Genomic DNA, 25,112 nt, shown 5'->3' on the forward strand with positions numbered 1-25,112 from the left:
TCGGGAACATCCCATGGAGAAGGAAATGGCAACCCACTTCCAGTACTCTTGCCTGGAAAATTCCATGGACAGAGGAGCCTGGTGGGCTACAGTCCATGAGGTCGCAAAGAGCTGGACACGACTGAGTGATTTCACTTTCTTTTTATGTCTCAGTATACAGTCTATCTTGGTGAATGTACCAAATGTACTTTAAAAGAATGTGTATTCTGCAGTTGTCAGGTGTAGTGATTTACAAGTTATAAGTAATTATTTAGGTCTTATTTTTGTGTAGTTGCTCTGAGAGCAGTGTTAAAGTATTTATTATTATTATTGTTCTCCCTTTAATTGTGTCCATTTTTGCTTCATGCATTGTGAGGCTCTACTATTAGGCATATGTATACATTTATGATTATTACAATCTTCCTGATTTACTGATCTTTCTATTTTTATGAAATATATCTTTGTTGCTCAGATCATGAACTCCTTATTGAGATATTCAGACTTAAATTGAAGAAAGTGGGGAAAACCACTAGACCATCCAGGTATGACCTCAATCAAATCCCTTATGATTATACAGTGGCAGTAAGAAATAGATTTAAGGGACTAGATCTGATAGAGTGCCTGATGAACTATGGACATAAGTTCATGACATTGTACAGGAGACAGGGATCAAGACCATCCCCAAGAAAAAGAAATGCAAAAAAGCAAAATGGCTGTCTGAGGAGGCCTTACAAATAGCTATGAAAAGAAGAGAAGCAAAAAGCAAAGGAGAAAAGGAAACATATACCCATTTGAATGCAGAGTTCCAAAGAATAGCAAGGAGAGATAAGAAAGCCTTTCTCAGCAATCAATGCAAAGAAATAGAGGAAAACAATAGAATGGGAAAGACTAGAGATCTCTTCAAGAAAATTAGAGATACCAAAGGAACATTTCATGCAAAGATGGGCTCAATAAAGGACAGAAATGGTATGGCCTAACAGAAGCAGAAGATATTAAGAAGAGGTGGCAAGAATACACAGAAGAACTGTACAATAAACATCTTCATGACCCAGATAATCATATTGGTGTGATCATTCACCTAGAGCGAGACATCCTGGTATGTAAAGTCAAGTGGGCTTTAGGAAGCATCACTACGAACAAAGCTAGTGGAGGTGATGGAATTCCAGTTGAGCTATTTCAAATCCTGAAAGATGATGCTGTGAAAGTGCTGCACTCAATATGCCAGCAAATTTGGAAAACTCAGCAGTGGCCACAGGACTGGAAAAGGTCAGTTTTCATTCCAATCCCAAAGAAAGGCAGTGCCAAAGAATGTTCAAACTACCACACAATTGCACTCATCTCACACGCTAGTAAAGTAATGCTCAAAATTCTCCAAGCCAGGCTTCAGCAATACATGAACCATGAACTTCCAGATGTTCAAGCTGTTTTAGAAAAGGCAGAGGAACCAGAGATCAAATTGCCAACATCTGCTGGATCATTGAAAAAGCAAGAGAGTTCCAGAAAAACATCTATTTCTGCTTTATTGACTACACCAAAGCCTTTGACTGTGTGGATCACAATAAACTGTGGAAAATTCTGAAAGAGATGGGAATACCAGACCACCTGACCTGCCTCTTGAGAAATCTGTATGCAGGTCAGGAAGCAACAGTTAGAACTGGACATGGAACAACAGACTGGTTCCAATAGGAAAAGGAGTACGTCAAGGCTGTATATTGTCACCCTGCTTATTTAACTTACATGCAGAGTACATCATGAGAAATGCTGGACTGGGAGAAACACAAGTTGGAATCAAGATTGCTGGGAGAAATACCAATAACCTCAGATATGCAGATGACACCACCCTTATGGCAGAAAGTGAAGAGGAACTCAAAAGCCTCTTGAAAGTGAAAGTGGAGAGTGAAAAAGTTGGCTTAAAGCTCAACATTCAGAAAACGAAGATCATGGCATCATGAAGTCTTTTACTTCATGGGAAATAGATGGGGAAACAGTGGAAACAGTGTCAGACTTTATTTTTCCGGGCTCCAAAATCACTACAGATGGTGACTGCAGCCATGAAATTAAAAGACGCTTACTCCTTGGAAGGAAAGTTATGACCAACCTAGATAGCATATTCAAAAGCAGAGGCATTACTTTGCCAACAAAGGTTCATCTAGTCAAGGCTATGGTTTTTCCTGTGGTCATGTATGGATGTGAGAGTTGGACTGTGAAGAAGGCTGAGTGCCGAAGTATTGATGCTTTTGAACTGTGGTGTTGGAGAAGACTCTTGAGAGTCCCTTGGACTGCAAGGAGATCCAATCAGTCCATTCTGAAGGAGATCAGCCCTGGGATTTCTTTGGAAGGAATGATGCTAAAGCTGAAACTCCAGTACTTTGGCCACCTCACACGAAGAGTTGACTCATTGGAAAAGACTCTGATGCTGGGAGGGATTGGGGGCAGGAGGAGAAGGGGACGACAGAGGATGAGATGGCTGGATGGCATCACTGACTCGATGGACGTGAGTCTGAGTGAACTCCAGGAGTTGGTGATGGACAGGGAAGCCTGGTGTGCTGTGATTCATGGGGTCACAAAGAGTCAGACACGACTGAGCGACTGAACTGAACACTCTTTTTTGAAGTATATTTTATCTGATATTAAATTGGCCATTGCAGTCTAATATTTACTGTGTGCATGGCATATCTCTTCTCATCCATTTACTTTCTGTTTCTTTACATTTAAAATGTGCCCTTGTAGAAAGAATATGTTTTGTTCTTGTTCTTTTATTCATCTTGGTAACTGTTATCTTTTGGTTGAAGTTAATTTGTGTGATTATTGATATGTTTGAATTTGTATTCTCTAATATATTGTCTTTAATTTTCCACTATGAATTTGTTCTTTTGGTTTTCCTTGTCTCTTTTGAATTATTTGAATATTCTTTAGAATTCTGTTTAATTTTTGGATATACATATTTTTAGTTAAATATATTTGCATATTTTAGTTGTTGCTCTAAGGATTATAGTATGTATCTTAACTTCTATCAGTCTACTTAGAGTTACTTGTGGTCTACTTTCATAGAACATAGTAACATAGTAACCTGTAACCATATAAAACTGTTCAGCTTCTCTCATGTCATTGCTTACACTATAGTTTTCATTTGTATTAAACTTATACAATATTAAACCAAGACACAAGATACAGTTATAAATTTTGCTTAGTCATTATGTGCTTTAGAGAAGTTAAGAAGATAAAAAGTCATTTTTATTCATCCAGACATTTAGCATTTTCAGTGCAGTTATTTGCTTCCAAAGAGTCTAATTTCCCTGTAGTATCTTTTCACTTCAGCCTGAAAAAGCTTAATGTGTATCTGCTGCAGTGATTTCTCTTAGTTTTCTTTATTGGAAAATATATTTATTTCTACTGCATTTTTGACTGATAAAGAGTTCTGAATTGATAGTTTTTTCTTTCCTTCAGCATTTTAAAGATTTTATTCCACTGTCTTTTAACCTCTGTGTTTTCTTTTATTTATTTTTGGCTGCGCTGGGTCTTTGCTTTGCATGGGTTTTCTCTAGTTATGGAGAGCAAGGGCTACTCTTCATTGCAGTGCAAGGGCTTTGCATCGTGGTAGCTACTCTTGTTGCAGAGCACAGGCTCTAGAGTGCTGGCTAATAGTTGTGACACACGGGCTTAGTTGTTCTGCAGCATGTGGAATCTTCCTAGATCAGGGATTGAACCTATGTCTCCTGCATTGGCAGGTGGATTCTTACCCACTGTGCCACCAGGGAAGACCTTAAACTCTGTGTTTTCTGATGAGAAGTCTACAATCATTTAAGTCATTGTTACCTTTCTATGATACGATTGTTTTTGTTACCTTTTTTGGGGGGGTAAGGTGTACTGATTTCAAGGTTTTCTACTTATCTTTGGTTCAGAAATTTGACTATGATGTGCTTGCTTGTGGTTTTCTTCATATTTACCCTGTTTGGGATTACCTGAGTTTACTAAACCTGTAAATTTATGTCTTTCACCAAATCTGGAAAAATTTTTGTCCTTAATTCCTAATAAAGTGAAATATTTTTTTGGCTCTATTCTCTGTTTTCTCTCTTTCTGAACTCTATCACCTACATATGAAACTTTTGAATATTTTCTGATTTTATCATTGTAGAGTTTAACTTTTGTCCTTAATAGTCATATTTCTATATCCTCATATATAGGAATATATGTCCTATATTCTCTAGATATCCTATATTCTATTCTAGAATATTCTTACATTGTCGTGTAGGTCTGTGAGGCTCTGTTTATTTGATTTCAATTCTTTCTCTCTCTCCTTCAGATTTGATCATTTCTCTTACTCTAATTTCAGGTTCACTGACTTTTTCTTCTATTATCTCCACTCTTCTATTAAGCCTACTCAATGAATTTTTATTTCATGATATTTTAGTACTAGTATTTCCACTGGCTTCTTTTTTAATATTTTCTATGCTCAGATTTTCTTTATTTTCATTCATTACCAGCATGGTGCTCTTCATGTTATTAAATATAGTTAGAGTAGCTACCTTAAAGTCATGGTCTGCTAATTTCAACTCCTGCATCATCTTAGGTTTCATTTCCTGGTGGTCTTTACCCTTGAAAACACATCACATTTTACTAGTTGTTTGTATGCTACATAATTTTGAATGTATCCTGGATATTATAAGTGTTGTGGAGACTCTGTACTGTGTTACATTTTTCTGAAGGGTGTTCATGTTTTTGTTTTAGGAGAGAATAAATGATTAGACTGAAAATACAAAACTTCTCTGGCTTGTGATGGGCAGTAGTTCAAATTTAAGTTTAGTTCTTTTAGCTGTAGCCTTGGTTTTCTATATGTGTTAAGGGGTCTACAGAGATGTGTGAAGAATTCCCTTTATCTGGCTCTCTCCACTTAAGGATCTTTCTCTCCTCCAATTGTTGTGGTTGCTACTAACTCTTCATTAATTCCTCATGCCTGAGAAAATGAGGTCTATCTGTCAGAGCTCTAGCTTCCTCATGTTGTGCCACAACCATGGCCTGTCCTCAGAGCAAAGCAACAAAAACAGGAAGCTCACACCATGCTAAACCCTTTCTCCAAATTTTGGCTCCCCACCAGATCTCCTTGCTTTTGTTTACTCTCAGGAGCCCTCAGAAAGTTACTGTATGTATTCGTTCAGAAGGCCTATCATGAGCTTAGTTAGGTATACTGGATTCAGCTTCAGACCTTTTCTTTAAAGATTTTACTTAAATATCACATTAATCCAGGAATTAAACTTAATAATTTATTTATCTCCAGATAAAGGGTTGAATGAATGTTTGAGAGAGTTAGATATCAAGAAATGTATTTTCTTTTCTTAAATATTCTTTATTTTTTAAATTATGAAAGTATGATAACACATTTACAAGAGACTTGGAAAATACATAACAAAGTTACATACAGTTCCACTATATATTATAATTATTTTTTAAGTAGATAAATTAAGATTTTTAGTTGGAGTTTAAATATCCAGCTCTCAAAAATTAACAGAATGAACAGACAGAAAAGTAGAAGGATATAGTAGACCCGAAAGCACTATTAAGCAATTCAATATAATTAAGATTTATACAGCTAAGGAATGTATATTCTTAAAGGAACAACTTCTAACCCTACTGGATATAGGGTAAAAATGACATAAAAACACTGTGATGTGGGGACTTCCCTTGTGGTCCAGTGGTTAAGACTTCACACTGCCAGTGCAGAAGGCATAGGTTCTGGTTGGGGAACTAAGTTCCACATGCCATGCAGTGCGACCAAAAGATAAAAATAAATAAGTAAAAACAGTATGATGAAACAAGTCAGCTTAAGTGAAATAAATTCAAAGAAGTAAGCTAACTTTCTCAATGAGAATTTAGGTGTAATTTATAGGAGTAATATGAAATAATTATGAGACCTTTTATAAGGAAAACAAAATATTGCTGTGAACATGATTCTGTGTTTCTTTACTGTATTATGAACTAAGAATTTTAAAGACAAATTAGAAGTAATGAATTGGCACTTTTACTATTGATTGTGAGTGTAAATTGGCACAGAAATTTAGGAAAGCATTTTGCCATGTCTGATTAAAATTTATATGTGCATACTTTTAACTAAGCACCTCTCAAAATAAACACATAAGCACATACATACATGCACACACTTTCAGAAATACACCTAAATATTCAATCATATAGTAAAAATAAATTATGAAGTATTCATAATGGCTGAATATTATACAGCCACTACCAGGAGTAAAACAGAGTTATCTGGGGAATTCCCTGGCTGTCCAGTGGTTGGAACTCTGTGCTTTCACTGCCAAGGACCCGGGTTCAATCTGGGTCAGAGAACTGGGATTTCGCAGGTAGCACCACAGGGCCAAAAAACAAAACAAATAAACAAAACCCCCCAGAGTTATCTGTGGTGACATCATAAATGTTAAGTAAAAATAAACGGTAGTATGTAGAATGTGGTTACACTTGGGCAATATATATAATGTACATATTTATGTATACATAAAAGTCTGGAGGAATATACAATTATCTATTAATGATGTAGTGTACAGGAGAATGGGATTTGAAGGGACTTTCACTTTTTTTGCCTTTTCTGGATGAATTGAGTTTTGTACAAGCAGCATGTATTTTTTAATGTTATTGAACCTAAATAAAATAAATAGAAAACCAAGAAAAAAATAAAATTTCATGTAGGAAATATAACCAAAATTTACATCTTTTTAAAACCTAAAAGTATGGACATACTATATTCACTTATTCAAAAAGCACATACATATACAATAAAAGCTTTTTACAGCAGTATAACAAATATACTTTTACTTGCTAGTGATCCCCAGATGTTTTTTCCTTAGTTGATTATAATATAACTTTAATATAATAAATAAATTAAAAGTATATGAGATACCAGGAAAGGGCATCAGAGCTTTAGTGTTTAGTTCTTGTCACAAAGTAAATTTTCAATAAATTTTGAATGAATGAAAAGGTTCCCAATATCAGAAAAAAGAATTTTTCTTTTAATAAGAATGACTGAGATTGTTCAGCTCTGAATTATTTCTCCAAATAAGATTCTGACACCCTAACATAAGGCAGTTTTCTTGTTTACAAATTATGAGCCTTAATAGTAAAATAGCATATAGATAAAATAAATGGAAATACAGTGCAGTCACATATTACTCTAGGGTTAGGGTCCAAAGTGTATGTGTGTGGTGAATAACATGTTTAATTAGTAAAAACTTGCAAATCACATAAATCTTTCCAAGTACATTTTCCCTAGTTGTATTGGTACCACTTTAAAGAGAAATTCTTATGTATGCTAAAGTTTAAGATTACTAAACTCATCTAAATTAGGGAACAAAAGAAATTTTTTTATCTGGATATTCAGACTTTTCTGCCATTAAGATAAATGATGAATGAGGATTGATGGAGGATTATAAAGTGCTCCTGCTTGCCTATAAGGTTTATTCCATTTGCTTTTTAATGTTAGCTCAGTAACCTTGATGCATATACAAATTCTTTAATGAGAATTAAATTTGATAATTTAATTTGGCTATGTATTGTAACATTATTGAATTTCTCCATGATTTTTTAAAAAATATATTGGGGGGAAATAAGCATAGGGAATAATCCATGATAATTTAATTTTCTGTCCCTACCCCCAACCTAAAATTGCCAGGTTCTCAGAATTATAGCTAGTTTCTCATCCAGGGATGTGTACTCAGGAAACTCATGGTCTTATTTTTTCAGGGTTGCAGCTACTTTCTTAACACATCATTGTTGACACTTGGAAAGAAGGACTTTTTTGTAATTTGAAAATCCTCTTTATTTTTCAACTCCTGCTAGCTTAAGGAGCACTAAACCTACATATCCTAAGAGACATATCTGTCTAGTATATCCTATGTATACACTGATTTATGAACCAATAAATGTTTCATATACAGTTGAGATTTCAAATGAGCTTATGATAATTGGATCAGAGGAATAGTAGTCTAGCTTAAGAGTATAGCAGAAAACCAATCATGGGAGGCTATGATGAAATTTTAATTATAAAGGATATTGAATATCTTAGGGTGACAGTTCTGTTATAATAGATGTAACGTTGAACTTGAAAGAGAGAAAGTGAGATTTTCCCCCCTGCTGCTGCTGCTGCTAAGTCGCTTCAGTTGTGTCCGACTCTGTGCAACCCCATTGACAGCAGCCCACCAGGCTCCCCTGTCCCTGGGATTCTCCAGGCAAGAACAGTGGAGTGGGTTGCCATTTCCTTCTCCAATGCATGAAAGTGAAGAGTGAAAGTGAAGTCGCTTAGTCATATCCAACTCTTAGCGACCCCATGGACTGCAGCCTACCAGGCTCCTTCGTCCATGGGATTTTCCAGGTAAGAGTACTGGAGTGGGGTGCCATTGATCTGCTTGAAACCAACTCTTATTTCTAGTAAATTATCAAACCATTCTGTGCTTCGGTTTTATATCTTCATTAAGGTTACTACCTTATTGTCTTTGGTTTACTGAGTTTATTGAAAAATTCCCCAATAGATTTAGATAAAGAAAAAGTCTCAAGTTAAAGTGTTAACTAATTGGAAAGTTTGGTATGCATGTGTGTATACATATTTTTCTACTCAGGGCTGGAAGGCTAAAGTAGGCATTAACCCACTTCAAGTTGTAGATGTATAAATTAAATGATATTAAGATCTTTTTTTTTTAAATGTAGAAAAGCAATGTATTCCATTATAAGCACTTACACAGTTAGTCATGGAGAGTAACAGGCCTGATGTGAAACAGGTCACCCAAAATTGAGATGGTATCAAACTAGTGGTCAAGGACTAACTCCTTAAAAAAAAAAAAGCAACTCTTATCCAGGATTAATTTAATTTTAAAAACAAATACAAGCTATTGAATCACTCTTCTCAACTTAACTGGACAGTCTACCTGTGGTATAACTGTCAGGTAAAAACATGGTTTTACAACCATGTTGTAAAGGGAATACCTTTACAACTTGGTATTCCCAAGTTTTTTTAAAAAACCATTTCACAGAAAGTAAAGAAATAATATTAAAACAGCTCAAGAAATACACTAACAAGCAAAAATATATGGGGAAGGAGGAACACATTGTTTTGACTTAACTGAAGAAACTGAGAGGGGACTGGTCTGTGTAAGAAAATGTGCATCCTGGAAAGCTCGGCATGTAGGAATTTGTATGACTTGAATCTCCTCTATTTCCTGAATAAAAACAACATCTTGTAGTATTTATACTTCATGGCTCAGACACCTATCTCACTTGGCTCTATTTCTTACTCACTTTAGCCTTTACTTAAATGAGTCTGAAAAACTTGGGGGTATAGCATAAGAAGAAAAATAACTGCACACAATACTCCCCCTTTTTTGTGGCTACTTTTAGACCTCTGTTACTAGAAAATTCCTAAAGAAAATTTAAGTATAAGTCTGTGGCTCTGCTGAATCAAGAAGCCACCAGTTAATGTTTAGAAAATACCTTCTGTTTGGACTAATAACATTGTTGATAGAATTTATTATAGAGGGATAACCAAACAAAGTCTGTGTCTCAAAACCAGTGTTAAATCAGTCTCAGAGTTGAGAGAAAGAACAGGGGAGTCCAAAAAGTGCAGACATGATCTAAGATCCTTGTCCTTCTGGAGCCACACTTTCTTCAGGGTCTTCATCATTATAAATGTTCTCTGCCATTTGCCACACTTGCATGATATTGTCTTCTGATACAGAACAAATCACCCAAGGTTTGTTGGGATTCCAGGAGAAATCAGATATCTTGGCAGTGTGACCACCATAAATAAACAATTCTGGTGGCCCATCTTCTGCATCTTCTGGGGATTGTCCCTCTCTAATTTTGCTTAAATCCCAGACATGCAGTCTATGATCAGTACCACTGGAAGCCAAAATAGTCTCATTGTGAGGTGACCACTGAACCTGGAATATTTCATCCTTATGTGATTCAAAGGAATGCAACTTAAGTTTCAGATTTCTCAGATCCCACAGAGCAACAGTCTTGTCAGCTGATCCTGTGGCAAGAATGAACTCACTATAAGGACTGAAAGAAAGGCAGTTCACTTCAGCAGTGTGAGCATCAACTGAGTGGCTTGGCTTGGAAGTATTGTTAGAATGAGTATCCCAGATATTAAGTTTCTGATCATCAGCAACTGACCCAAAGAGGACTCATGGAGCAGATGCCAAGAGACATCCTCTACTACTGCCGTGTACCCTGTGAAGATGGTCTTCGCATCCACAACTTTCCCTTTCTTTGGAACAGCACTGATGGCCCACAGGCAGGCAGTGTGATCATCTGAAACACTCAGTAGGTGCCCACTGAGATTTGGGTTCCAACAAAGCCTGTAGCCTTCCTTCTGATGTCCACAGAGATGCAAGTCTGGGTTGCACTCTCCAGAAGTGTCTGGTTTAGAAGGATGTTTTGTATAGCCAAAACCAAGAACATCACTGGATGGAGTCTTTGTTGCAATGATGCAAGGGTTCTGGGGTGTATAGCATGCCCTGTTTACCTCTCCTTCAAGGTTGATCTTGATTTCTAATACAATTTTTCCACTAACTGAGCCCAAACCCCCAAATTCTCCTTTTTCACTGTTTTTGTGTGAAGCATCAAACTGAGCATTATGGTTAGCGAGCTGCATGCTGGCTATCACAAGGTGGTTTTGTTCATCTGACGTGTGTGTGTCCCCAGGACAAGTCGATGAATACTGAAATCTTTCCCTTCTGGTCTGGTTACATCTGGAAGCCACTGTGCAGTTAGGCTAGGCCACTCCAGAGCATAGGTCATCACCAAATTGTAAAGAAAAGGAATGTTCTTTTTCCATATTTTGTATTCTTCATTGATCACACATTCTTCTACTGCGTCATCAAAGGCTGCTTCCTTGTCGGCCATGGAGGGTAGGCAAGCTGGTGGGGATCCTGTGATTTTAAGATCTTTGAGACCATTAGATCAGAGACGCTAAATAAATAGAACCAGTACTAGATTTTTCTTCTCAGTACTAGATTTTTCTCCTCAATTCCATCAGTCAAGAATGCAAAAAGAGAATGCAGAAACTTGGAGTTTTGCTCTTTTTACTCATCCCTCCTTTCTCTTCAGGTTATTTTGATAATTTTATGAGACTTCTATCCCTATGCTGTGCCCTCTTTTTTTCTGGCTAATAATCATTGAAAATGCATAAAATGGAAATTTTTCATGCTTTATCTCAATAAATGCCTAGCAGAAACTGTTGGTAGTAAGTACTGTTTTCCCCTATTTTACTAAGCTGAGATCTACAGAGAGAGAGAGAGAGAGCATGCGAAAACCTTTCCCAAGGACACATAATAAACAGTAGAGCCAGATCTTGAATCTTAAGAGTCTGGTTTTACATTAAGCAGGATTATTTTTTTTTTCCATTTGCTGTAAAGTTTTATTTTATTTTCCTTGGAGGGGGAGTGAGGGGGAGAGGAGTCCTGACCTAATTTGTTCTGGAGCAAAATATGGCCTCTCAGGCAAAGGACCCACCTGTACACGAACTCTTGCTTGGTGCAAGCAGTATTATTATAAGAGGACCCTCCCTAGGTGCATGACCTAAGCATATGATGTGATTAAAAACCTTCAAGTGGAGTTGGGTCTATAATTGCTCGTGGAATTTAGTCCTAGAATCTTACCACCTAAAAGATCCATTGTAAAAAGTTCTGAGGATACCACAAAAATGAAGAATCTATAAGTGTCTTGGAACTCAGAGGTTTCTAACTTTGATAAAAGTTTTAGATAACAGTAATTGCTCATCAAAATACCTTAATGATCTTTTCATATCACAGGATACATCTTAAATTGGCTAATTTAGAGAATTTATATTTTACCCACCTTATAATGTACACATAACTGCTGAAGAATTTATTTAACAATATCCATCACAACAAATACACGAATGAGATATTAGAAAAGTCTGGGAATTCCCTGGTCGTCCAGTGGTTAGGATGCTGTGCTTCCATTTCAGAGGGCCCAGGTTCATCCCCTGGTCAGGGAACTAAGATCCCTAAGCCAATTTATTTGTAAAACCCCATTACTTAGGCAGAATATTGTAGATGAGATCCTGCAAACCATGTAGTATGGCCAAAAAAGAGGTTCATTTGTAAAACCCAATTACTTAGGCACAATATTGTAGGTGGGAAGATGGTACTGAAAGAAGAAATGAAACACAAATCTGTTTTGTATTGCAGTTTTGCTAAGGCCAACCACCGTGTGTGTGTGCGTGTGTGTGTGTGCGTGCGCGTACGTGTGTGTGTGTGCACGTACGTGTGTGTGTGTGCGTGTGTATGTGTGTGTGTGTGTGTGTGTGTGTGTGTGTGTAGGCTTCCCAGGTGGCCCTAGTGGTAAATAACCTGCCTGCCAATGCAGGAGACATAAGAGACACAGGTTTGATCCCTGGGTTGGGAAGATCCCCTGGAGGAAGGCATGACAACCCACTCCAGTATTCTTGACTGGAGAATCCCATGGATAGAGGAACCTGGCAGGCTATAGTCCATAGGGTTGCACAGAGTCGGATACGACTGAAGCGACTTAGCACGCACACACACACGTGTGTGTGTATATGTATATATTCCAACTGAAGTCTCTAAAAGATCAAAAAATTATAGTTGTAAAAGGAATTGGATAGGAGCTCATATAAAATACTTGGAACTTTTTGCTGGAGGCAGTAACATAATTCTTAATTAAAAGTGCATGTGTAGTGGTCAGAGGTGGTATTTCTAGCTCAAGAAAAAAGGGCATGGAAAAGAGCTTCCTGAAGATTCTGTTAAATTTCTTCACCTTTTGGGTATCTAGTTTCTTCATCAGTACCAACCTGATTGGGGACTGTGCTCTTGTGAGCATTAAATGAAATAATGTGTATAGAAACAATATATAAACGTAGTGCTAAGGCATCAACATGGCAAGGAGGAACCAAAAAGCCAATAATTACTTGACACTCTGTATATATGAACAGATACTTTTGAGAATTCACCCTTTTTAGGTGGAGGTGTATATTTGTTTTCTCTAAGCAGCAAACACAATGGGTATAGAAAGAAGACACTGTGACCTTCGTTTAGACCAAACAGGTCAATCCTGAAAAACAGTTCCAATTCCAGGTACCTCACCAATATCTACATTTTTTGAAATTAAAAAAAAATGTGTACAAATCGATGACTGCTTTGGCTAAAACCCACTTGGGAACAAGGGTATTGTTTTAGTGCCAATTACTGTCTTATTTTATTCTATGGCTAAAATCCCAAGAATTGAAGAAGAGAAACAGGGCCAAAACAAGTTTTTCTATTAAAATAAAAGGCCTTGAGTGATGAATGGAAACTTGGAACAGGTTTTAATGGCAATACCAGAAGCCAGGAATTAACTTAAATACAAACTTACCAATTTCTGGCATGCATTGAGTCTCAAATAGAATATTGGTTCTAATTTTAGTGAATTAGAAACATGGCTTACTCCGGGCAGTTGGTATTCTCATTCCAGAATGCTCAACTTGTTGCTGGATTGGCGTGGACTATTGATGCTTCCTTGGTTTGAGTCATTGATAAAATGTTGAATAACTAACTGCTAAGACCAATGGTGAATCTCTGCGGTCACCTACAAGAATTCTCCTTTCAGGCTGAAACATTCCATTAATAAACACTTTTTGTCACTGTTATCCAAATAATTATGAAATCATCTAATTACACTGTCCATAGCCTTCCTTCCTTCGTCTGTAAGGAGATATTGGGGGACTTTATTTAATGTCTTCATGAATTCCAAATAGACTGTGCCTATAGCATTTTCCTTGTCAATTATTCTAGCAACTGAAAATCTAAAATGCCCATGTGGATTTTTTTAAAAAGTTTATGTGGTTGGTTTGATGTTACCAGTTTTCAGTTAAGCCAAAGTGGTCCCTAGTATGAATGCCTTTGTCTCTAAGTGCTCAAAAACAGTTACTTTAGTAACAATAGTTTTGAAGGAATTTATATCAGACTCAATGGCACTTTTAAAAAAATAGGAAATTTGGTACTCTAGTCACATCTGTAAGTTCCGCTAATACTCTGGAAGATCATTTATTACTTGGCTTACTTTTAGCACTTTTATGTTTCCTATCTCCTCACTGATCTTGAGGTTCAAGTTCCACTTAAACATTTTGCTCAATGAAAAGTAAAGAATTTGGGTGAGATACTTTCTAAATTTCTCTCAACCTTTAACATTCTGTGATTTTTAGTAGGCCATCTCAATTGAAAATAGTGATAGAGAAGCAAAGCTCTCTAATAAGTGAATAGTTTGATTTTATCTGTTATATTACACTATCTGCCCCAAGCTCTTAGTGTATTTCTCCCTTTTTATTATTTATCCAAAGATAGTTTGAGTTCCTTTGTTTATTGTAAGCAATTTTCAGATGCCTCAGTCTCGAATCAACAGTATATTAATTTCTTAGAACTAAAGACTTAAAGGATCTTTCCCTAAAAGCTAATGCATTCCCTCTGGAGGAAAGGGACTATGGAAAAAATTCAACCATCATGTTAAATGAAAAATCTTTTTTTATCTCTCCAGTCATTGGATGCTGTACCTGTAAAGAATGCTATAATCATATTTGTAAACATTTTCCTTTTCTAGATGTATAAAGATCAGAGGTGCAGTTCCTTTATAATAAGATGGAATTTTTAAACTCTTTTGGACCACATTAAACATTGGGAAGTTCATTTGTCTCTGTTTTTAAATTATATGTCATGTGCTCAGTTGGTGGAACAACATAAATACACACCTTAAAACTGAAAATTATAACCTTCCCTATTTGACAGATATTCCCATATTGGTCAGCCCAAAGCCTGATCCAACTAATGAGAACACCTTGTGGTCAAAAGATTCTAGATTGTTTACTTCCCCAAAGTAAAATGATTTGTAATGACACTAATAATAAAGGAAAGTTTATGTGAATTAGGAGAGTTCACTAAGCACCAGTATTTTCTCAGAGGCTTAATTGGGTTGTGTTCTGATTGGTTTTGCTCCTGTGTCCAATGACCTCAGGATAGATGCATTTCACAGATACAATTGAGGGATATAATTAAGGGAGGCTATTTCAGAGTTCTTGGCTAACATGGGGGTAAACAAAATCATGTTTTGTGTGTGTGTGTGTGGTGCTTCTCATATCATGTCACTTTCTTTGTTATGAGCAGGGAATATCTTTTTTATATATAATTTATAATTATAAAGTAGAAAGAGTGATAATAAAATACTTTTGAGCAGATCCTTTCTTAAAGAGTCCAGCAACTTTAGAATTAGTTCCAGGTTTGAAATATTTTGAATTTCAAATTTTAAAGGAAGTTAAATCATTGTGGACCGTTGAACCCTCTCACCATGAGATCTGGGGGGGAAAAAGGGAAGCGATAGCTCTTCTTATATCTGCTAAAAAAGGATCTGAAGAAGTGGAAACACCCATCACTTATTTATTGAGAGGTTTCCTACACTGTGAAGAAGATAAAGACACATACAACATGGCTTCTGCTTGTAGGTTGGTTATAATTAAGATATAAGAAATAATATTAAAGCATTTGGATGAATTAAAAAATGACACGTTTAGAATTCTGAATGTCAGCATTTAGAGAAATAAAAAGACCTTATGTTTAGAATAGACAATGTTTCATGGATTAGGTAGGTTTTAAGATGGATCTTGAAATATAGATAAGATTTGGAAAGGGGGAGAGAAAAGATGAAGCTATTTTTATTTGAGATAATTGTACAGTGAAGTTGTAAATTTAGTTCTGTTCAAGAAACATTATTAAGTACCTCTGTGCCAGTCTCTACACTGGGTGTTAGATATTACAGCATGTTTGGCAACAGTTCTGTACTCTGTTGCTAGCGTATTTTCACATATCTTAAAAAAGGTGAATCTCTTGTGAGGAAACAAATCCCTTGAAGGAATTCTCATGACGTAAGTCCCTTTTCTTTGGTGATATAGAAAAGGACTGGTTTTTGTTTTCAAAATATAGGATAAGGTCAACTTTGGTACACATTCATCTTCCCCATCATCACCGACTTCCTGTCTGGCATAGTTACAGGTGCTAATCTTTGTTCAATACTTTAAAGGGCCATGCTATATACAGACTGTCAATTAAGGAGGTTATCTGATGATAAGAAGTTGTTGCATTTTGATAATAATGATAATAATAACATTTGTCAATTACTATGTAGGTTGTTTTTCTCTTTCCAATTTTATTGAGATATAACTGACATACAGCAGTGTATAAGTTTAAGGTGTACAGCATGATGATTTAAGTTACATACATCATGAAATAATTACTACAATGTTTAATGAACATCCAGTTTCTCATATAGATAGAAAATGAAAGAAAAATAAAATTTCTTTCCTCGTGATGAGAACTCTTAGGATTTACTCTCTTAACAGCTTTCATATATAATATATAGTAGTATCAATTATATTATTTATCATCTTGTGCATTATATCCCTAGTACTTACCTTATAATTGGCAGTTTGTATGAAGCCTATCTTCTAACTGGCTTCATCTAACTCCCCCTCTCCTACCCTCTCACCTCTGGTAACCATAAATCTAATTTCTTCTTCTATGAGTTCGTGTGTTTGTGAAGTATAATTGACATACAGCACTATGTTAATTTCTGGCACACAACACAGTGATTCAATATTTCTGTGTGTTACAAAATGATCACCACAATAAGTCTAGTTAGCATTTGTCACTATACAGAGATATCACATTATTATTGACTATATTCCCATATTGTATGTTTCATACCTGTGACTTATTTTATAAGAGGAAGTTTGTACCTCTTTAATCTCCCTGATTGTTTTATATATATCATTTCATGTAATGATTCTATGAGTTTACTTAAATTTGTCTTCCCCAATTATAATGAGTAAGCTAAAGTTTAAGTTATATAACATGACCAAGGCCACATGGTTAGTCATTGGCAGGGGTGTGACTGACTTCAAAATCTGTATTACTACACTGTGCTACTCTGCTTTTCTGTAGAGGTTCTTGAAGGTCTGAGGAAAGGAAGGAGTGCATAGTGGTATGGCTGAGGCATTAGTACTAATATTCATGGACAGGGCACCTGCCAGCAGTCTAAACAATCCCATTCCAATAACTAGTAAGGTTGGCATGAGACATGTACAACATATGAGGAACTAAATCATTGTAGTGCCAAATACAGAGTACACCATCTCTTCAGTGTATCTTTGAAAAGGTGGCTGATTTGCACTGGTGCTGTTTGCCTTCTCAGCCATTGAGGGAGTGAGCACTAGCTGAAGCTTATGATCCTGACACATCAAGATGGACAACCTGGCAGATGTCCTTGCTGGAAGATGACAAGATTACTAAGAGAAGAGGCCTGATTTTTCTCCTGAGTTGACACTTGGGGGCTTCCATTAAAAACATTACCAAACCTCTGTCATTTTCATCTCTTCCTTAAGAGCCTGTGATCTTGTCAGGGGCACAGGTCCATGCATGGTCAATGCCTAGTGACCAGGTTCCCGAGCTGTGGGCAGAGGTGGCAGTGACTATGAAAGCCTGGGAGGAGATGAGGGAAGAAAAGGTCATTCTTCCTGACAACTTATAACTTGATTCCACTTATAAGCCATTTATTTTCAGAAATAAGTAATGGGTGAAGACATAGGCCAGACCTACAATTCATGCACTTGAAAGTTTAAGGCTTTCTGAGATCAAATTACCACAGCAAACAGAGACAGAGTTACTATAGGGACATTTTGGAAGGAAGCTGACAGAGGGAGAAGCCAGAGGCCTAGGAAAGGAGATAGAATTAGAATGCGATGGAAATTGCTTCCCTCTCTGCACCCTTGAGGGAACAAAGAGGGCAAATAAGAAGCAACACATGGAAGACATAGAAGGAAGAGATAGAAGGAAGCTGGGAGCTTCTCTGGAATAAAATGAGTTAGGTTGTGGAGTTGTCAGAGGGTGCACCTGGTATGTGGGAAGAAGAGATGCCCTAGTCCAGGCCTTTGAAACCTGGGTGCCTTGGCCCCTTCACCCCCTGAAGGAGCAAAGCATGTCAAATGTCAGGTCTTGTTCTAGTTTTGTTGCAGTTCATAGCTAGGAAATGACCCACAGCAGAAGATCAAGGGGTGAGAGGATGCTGAAAGAAGAGGAGTGAGCGCTTTTTTTTTTTTTTAACAAGTGGGGCAATGAATTTTAAACTCTTGCAGAATAGATGAGAAGGCCTGGGAAAAGTGGATGCTCAGAACAGAGAAGAAGAGGCAATGACACAGCACAGAAAGGCTTTTTCTGATCCTTTTGCCTTTCTGTTCACTGAAGGCAACTGGTTATCCTTTTGTTGCCTCTGCAGCAATACAAGGTGTGTATTACACCTGCAGAGACCAGCAGGTGTAGAGGAGCCTCGTATTTATGGAATATGAGCTGCAGCCATTGAAATTGTTGCCTGGTAGTGTAAGATAAATCCTAACCTCCCACATTTTGCTTAATAACAGCAGACTTTTCACTGCAAAGCATTAATGGATTCCAACTTCTGGACAGGCTTGGGAAATCAAGAGTAACAATCTTGATGTAATGGTTTTGCAGGCTCTTGACATTGTCATTCATTAAAGAAAAAATATGAAATCATTTGAAAGAACAAAGAAAATGTTTTGGGTGATAAATGATAAAGATTTGAAGTAAAATGAGGAAAAGCTTGAAGGAAGAAACTCTTTAAAATTTTACCAGATTCTCCCCACTATGATCAAAAGTGGTCAAGTAAGAGCTTAGCCTGCAGCCTCATGGAACCAATATTTTAAAGAATTTTAAAACCTGAAATATTGGTTATTTGCCAAGGCACACATTCAAAGTAAAGGCCATTCGGCCAGGAGTGTTGGATCCCAGGATGCTAGTTTTAGGTCTGCTCCGCGAAAGAGGACAGCACTTCCCACCCCCTCCCTCTGCTCTAGAAGTTGAACACTTTCTGCAGTATTTAGGAGTATTCAGGGAAAATGCTGGGGTCAGAGAAATAATTCTCCTCATCCTCCAGAGTGCCTCTCTGGCGTTTGTTTCTTTGAACGTGAAGCCGCCGCCCAGATACCAGTACTTAGCCGAGGCCCTCGGTGTATTTTCTTGAATTGCGCTTGGAAATCTTTCCCTGGGAGCTGATAGCTCGAGTCCTAGAGATTTAGCAGTCTTTCCTAGAATCTGCTTACAAGACCCGTGCAGCAGCCGAGGGACCGTGGAGACGGGCTGAACAGGACAGTGGGGGCTGGGAGAAAGGGAGTGGCCGTGTTCCCGCGGTCTGCCGGGATCCGGCGGGTCCGGCGTGCAGGAGCTGGGGCTGGAGTGGTTGGAGCGACTGGGCTGACCGGGTCGGTCGCCGTCCGCCACCTCGGTGCGGAATCGGAGCCGGACTTGCTGAGCACTCCTCCCCCTCCCCTTCTGCTTCCTCTTCCCTCCCCCTGGACCAGCGGCGGCGGCGGCGGCGGCGGCAAGGAAGCGAAGCCAGAGCGACTCGGTGGCGAGCGGAAGAGCTGGGATATGGGGAGTCAGGGCTGGCGGCGGGGCCAGGAGCCCTCCGGAGGGCCCACGAGGGGAGCGGCCCCCGGCATTTGCTAGCGTTTGCTGGCACGTGAGGTGTGGGGGAGCGGGCGTTGGGCGGCACAAGCGGAGGCGGAGGCGCGGCCGGGGCGTGGAGCAAGGCTGGGAAAGCTGCTGCCTCCGGCCCTGCCCGGCTGCCTCCGCCGTGGCCGGTGGCTATGGAGCTGGCGGGCATCAGACCCGGGGAGACAGTGCATCCGCGACTCCAGCCGCCCATGTCCTGGCTGCCGCTGTTGCAGCTTCTCCTGCTGCTGCCGGGCCCAGCGGCCTCCCAGCTGCGATACTCGGTGCCGGAGGAGCAGGCACCCGGCGCGCCTGTGGGCAACGTGGCTCGTGCGCTGGGGTTGGAGCTGCGGCGCTTGGGGCCGGGCTGCCTGCGCATCCACCACCTGGGTGCGCCCAGCCCGCGCTACCTGGAGCTGGACCTGACCAATGGAGCGCTCTTCGTCAACGAGCGCATTGACCGGGAGGCGCTGTGCGAGCAGCGGCCTCGCTGCCTGCTCAGTCTGGAAGTGCTGGCGCACAGCCCGGTGGCGGTGAGCGCCGTGGAGGTGGAGGTGCTGGACATCAACGACAACTCGCCCCGCTTCCCGCGGCCCGACTACCAGCTGCAGGTAAGCGAATCGGTGGCCCCTGGAGCGCGCTTTCACATAGAGAGCGCCCAGGACCCCGACGTGGGCACCAACTCGGTGCAGACCTACGAGCTCAGCCCCAATGAGCACTTCGAGCTGGACCTGAAACCCCTGCAAGAGAACAGTAAGGTGCTGGAGCTGCTGCTGCGGAAGGGCCTAGACCGCGAGCAGGCAGTCTTGCACCACCTGGTTCTCACAGCTGTGGACGGGGGCAGCCCAGCCCGCTCCGGCACCGCGCAGATCTCGGTGCGAGTCCTGGACACTAACGACAATTCTCCCGCTTTCGACCAGTCCACTTACCGCGTCCACCTTCGAGAGGACTCGCCCCCAGGCACGCTAGTGGTGAAGCTGAATGCCTCCGACCCGGATGAGGGCTCCAATGGCGAGCTCACGTACTCCTTGAGCAGCTACACGTCGGACCGGGAGAGACAGCTCTTCAGCATCGACGCCAGCACGGGGGAAGTGCGCGTCAGCGGAGCGCTGGATTACGAGGAGGCCTCCTCCTACCAGATCTATGTGCAGGCAACTGACCGGGGTCCGGTGCCCATGGTGGGTCACTGCAAGGTGCTGGTGGATATCGTGGACGTGAATGATAACGCACCAGAGGTGGTGCTCACGGATCTGTACAGCCCGGTGCCTGAGGACGCTGCCTCCAACACTGTTGTGGCCCTTCTCAGTGTCAATGACCAAGACTCGGGTCCCAACCGGAAAGTGAGCCTGGGACTGGAGGCCGCACTGCCTTTCCGACTGAATGGTTTTGGAAACTCCTACACGCTGGTGGTGAGTGGACCCCTGGACCGGGAGCGGGTGGCTGCCTACAACATCACAGTGACTGCCACTGATGGGGGAGTACCACAGCTCACGTCCCAGCGGACACTGCAGGTTGAGATCTCTGACATCAATGACAATCCCCCCAGCTTCCCAAAGGACTCCTACTCCATCTACATCGAGGAGAACAATTTGCCAGGGGTATTGCTCTGCACTGTGCAAGCCACGGACCCAGATGAAAAGGAGAATGCGGAGGTGACCTACTCCCTCCTGGAGAGGGAAGTTCAAGGGCTGCCAGTCACTTCCTATGTCTCCATTAACAGTGCCAGTGGCAGCCTTTATGCTGTCAACTCCTTTGATTATGAGAAGTTTCGGGAGTTTTTTGTGATTGTGGAGGCCCGAGACAATGGGAGCCCACCACTGAGCAGCACTGTGACCGTCAATGTGTATGTAGTGGACGTGAATGACCATGCCCCTCACATCCTGTACCCTACCTCAACCAATTCATCAGTAGCCATTGAAATGGTGCCTCGAACTGCCCCTGCTGGCTACCTGGTCACTAAAGTCATAGCCATGGACTCAGATTCTGGGCAAAATGCTTGGCTCTTTTACCATCTGTCCCAGATTTCTGACCTGGACCTCTTTAAAGTAGAGCTCCACACAGGAGAAATTAGGACTACCAGGAAGATGGGAGACGAGACTGGAACCACTTTCAACCTGACCGTGGTGGTCCGAGATAATGGAGAGCCATCGTTGTCAGCCTCTGTGGCCATTACAGTAGCTGTGGTGGATAGGGTTTCCAGAATCCTCCCTGACACTCAGAGACACGTGAAAAGTCCTCGGACATACTCTGAAATTACACTTTATCTCATAATAGCACTAAGCACAGTGTCTTTTATATTTCTTTTGACAATCATTGTTTTGAGCATCATCAAGTGCTACCGCTACACTGCGTATGGCACCACGTGCTGTGGAGGCTTCTGTGGAGTGAGGGAGAGGTGCCCTGCAGAACTCTACAAGCAGGCCAATAACAACATTGATGCCAGGATACCTCCTGGCCTCAAAGTGCAGCCTCACTTCATCGAAGTGCGAGGGAACGGCTCCCTCACCAAGACCTACTGCTACAAGGCCTGTCTGACAGCAGGCTCAGGGAGCGATACCTTCATGTTTTACAACACAGGGGCACAGACAGGACCGGGACCTGGGGGAGCCCAAGCAGCGGCAGGTGACAGCAGGCACCTCACAGGCCAAAGTGGGCAGAGTGCTGGGAACCTGATTATACTAAAAAATGAAGCTGTTTCTCAAAATGAGGTGAGATGGTAGTCAAGGGGTCTTCCACAAAGTCATGCATTTTTCACCCCCCTCCACCACTATCATGTGGTTGGCTTTATTGAGTTATTAGCAATGACAAGGGTTATCTGGTAAACTGAGTATATGTAGTACCTGTGACTGGGTTATAATCGAATGTGTTTTCCTCTCTAGAAACATAGCACTAGAGAATTGTTTTCATTTCCCCTTTCTCTTCAGATATATGAAGACTTGACTATAAAATTGTTTGAGAAATGAAGGTTTGTCTTAAGTGTGTGATGTTCAAGCACAGCTTTGTAGAGAAATAGAATAGGCCCGAGAATAAGATGGTGCTATAGGGAGTGATGTTATGAGACTCAAGGAGGAAGGGCTTGTGCCGTGTCATCTACAGGGAAAGTTCTCTTTTGAAACCCTAGAGGAGTGTTGTTTTTTCAAAGTTCTTAGACTTCAGGGTTATGGTGTTCGCCTCTGTATGCTTTCCATACTATTTATACCTTGGACTATCTACAATGTAAAGTATCTAGTTAATATTTCTGGATATTAGTTCATATTAGTTAATCCAGTTAATATTTCTAATATTAGTTTTGCATTGTACTAATGTGATATGATCTGCTAGAAACTCTTATCAGAGTTGATGAGACCATAGAATGTGGACACTCCCCCACCCCCCCCCACCCCCCCCACCCCCGCCAAAGTCAAAGTTTGTTTTGGCTGTTTGCTGTGGTAACTCTTCTGTAGGGGCTGTCAGAGGAGATGAATGATGGTAAGGCTGGGAACCAATTTGTCTGGTTGGGCCATGGAGATGTTAGAATGAGTGGACTAGGGATGTGAGGGTATGGTGAAGCCTAGGACAAGCTGGGGTTGGGGAGAAAGAAAGGGGGGAAGAATACTGCCCTTAGTCACCTTTCTTGGCATTGTGTGAACTCATTGTAAGAGGATTTCCCTGCGTTTAGAGTAAGTGTGGTCTGATTCCCTCTTAACAGTTTCTAAGGTTTTGATGAGATGTGAAGCAGCCTCTTCAAGGCTCTCCTGTCTTTCACTTAAATGATAATACTTTAAATAATACTTCAGTATATTCCAAAGCACACATTCATTTACTGAATGTAGCTACAAAAGCCTTGGAAAGTGGGACTTATTGTACACAAAGGACAGGTGTTAGTAGATACACTAGTTTTAAGTTTTAAGTAGGCCTAAGGCTAGTTTGCTCATTATATGAAGGATGTATATGTTGGATACTGCATGTGTTTTGTGTAGTATGTTTGTCTCCACATGAATTTTCTGTGATACTTTAAATAGGATTTCAGAAGTCAAAATTTTATCTCATAAATAGTGATAAATTGTTTCTTCCCAAACAACTACTTTGTAGCTAGGACTTTCAGAGGTACTGCAAAATGAATTAATAGTATTTATCCCTCCTATATTTTTGTGATGTGTTTTCATTGACATATTGTTGTCTTTTTATCCATAGTTTCACATTCTAAATTCATGCTCATCTTCAGGAAATTAATATATAAGCACAGAGTAGAACAGAGATGGATTGAGAGAATTTCCATGTACATTGAAGGTAGATTTATCTGAAGAGCCTGGTGTTAGTCAATGCTGAGCAGTCACCAGAGGCAGATTGCAGATTAAGAACAGGGGGTGGGGAATCAAGGAGTTTCTAGAATTCTTTAGATCATAGCTTTTGGCAGCATGTAGCAGAGTCGGACACGACTGAAGCGACTTAGCAGCAGCAGCAGCAGCAGCAGCAGGGGAGCCTGGTGGGTTGCTGTCTATGGGGTCGCACAGAGTTGGACACGACTGAAGCGACTTAGCAGCAGCAGCAGAAGGGCTTAATTTTAAATAAGGATGCTGTAGACATTTGCTGAACAAATTACTGAGAAGTCGTCGTGGGCCTCTCTACAGAGAGCAGGGCAGGCGAGCTTTGCTACCAGCTGTGAGCCAGAAGCGAGGGGAGTGAACTGTTACCCTCCCTCTCCTGACTCAAAGCATGGGACAATTTGATATGTGAACTATTTCTGTCTCACACTGACCTGTGTGTTAATATGTGCTTTGGTTCACAAATCTTTAATCTAGGGAGAAAATTATGTCAGAAAAGTGCTTACTTCTGTGGGATTTTGCCAGGAGAGTGCTTGATTTTAATAATGGCAAATTTTTGCCAGACACTTCTGGAAATTCACTGCCTATCTGCAGCTCCTGAAATACTTGTGGTTACACAGGGAGAGTGAGTCATGTTGTCATAGCATGGCAAAATGGGGACAGAAACCACTCAACGCTGAAAGTCATCACTGCTAGATCAACCTGTTAAATTCTTACGTTAGGCTTTCTGTCTTCTCTACCCAGTCCTTTCAGATGGCAGGAGAGTCCTGGGGTGCAATTAATTCCATGTGCCTAAAATTAGTTGGGGACTGGAAAAGATGAATCAGGAATTTGTGCTCACTGACCACCCAGCTATATATAAAAATATTCTGTACTGCAATATATGTATGGTTTCATTACCTGTAAGTCATATATTAAACAAATACTTATCAACATCTAGCATATGAGGAAACAGAGGTTAAGTAACATACACAGTCACTCTACTAGTGGTATTTTAAGTCATGTCTGTCTAACTCTAAAGACTGTGCTGTTTGAAATGTTGTAGATAGAAGTCTCATTGTTTATATTCCTGTTGATATGGGATACTCAGGCATTTAGGCTACTGCTGATTCACCTAGTAGTGTCACTTAACTGCTCTGGAAAAAGAGGAATTCTTTGCATAAAAGTAGGTCACCAATGGGAGGATCAGTGAGTAAAAAATGTTACTACCAAACTAGCATATTTTTATTTGTTTTACCATTGATAAAACCTGTTCGAC

At 40.2% G+C, this 25,112-nt stretch overlaps 2 protein-coding genes and 1 pseudogene across 11 annotated transcripts in view; 2 read left to right on the top strand and 1 right to left on the bottom strand.

The window, feature by feature from the left end:
- Positions 1 to 25,112, top strand: part of PCDHA13 (protocadherin alpha 13) — a 209,250-nt gene that overhangs the window by 138,517 nt on the left and 45,621 nt on the right. The window contains exon 1 of one of the 10 annotated variants that reach the window (XM_015472243.3): positions 19,454 to 22,258. Coding sequence (XP_015327729.1) covers positions 19,706 to 22,258 — 2,553 coding nt within the window. The 5' untranslated portion in view covers positions 19,454 to 19,705. 10 annotated transcript variants of the gene reach the window in all.
- The window catches only part of LOC132345758 (protocadherin alpha-7-like), a 122,049-nt gene that overhangs the window by 88,291 nt on the left and 8,646 nt on the right, over positions 1 to 25,112 (top strand).
- LOC786930 (histone-binding protein RBBP4-like) lies at positions 8,949 to 11,804 on the bottom strand (annotated as a pseudogene).

The sequence above is a fragment of the Bos taurus genome, chromosome 7 (assembly GCF_002263795.3).
Source record: "Bos taurus isolate L1 Dominette 01449 registration number 42190680 breed Hereford chromosome 7, ARS-UCD2.0, whole genome shotgun sequence".
In the NCBI taxonomy this organism is placed as follows: Eukaryota; Metazoa; Chordata; class Mammalia; order Artiodactyla; family Bovidae; genus Bos; species Bos taurus.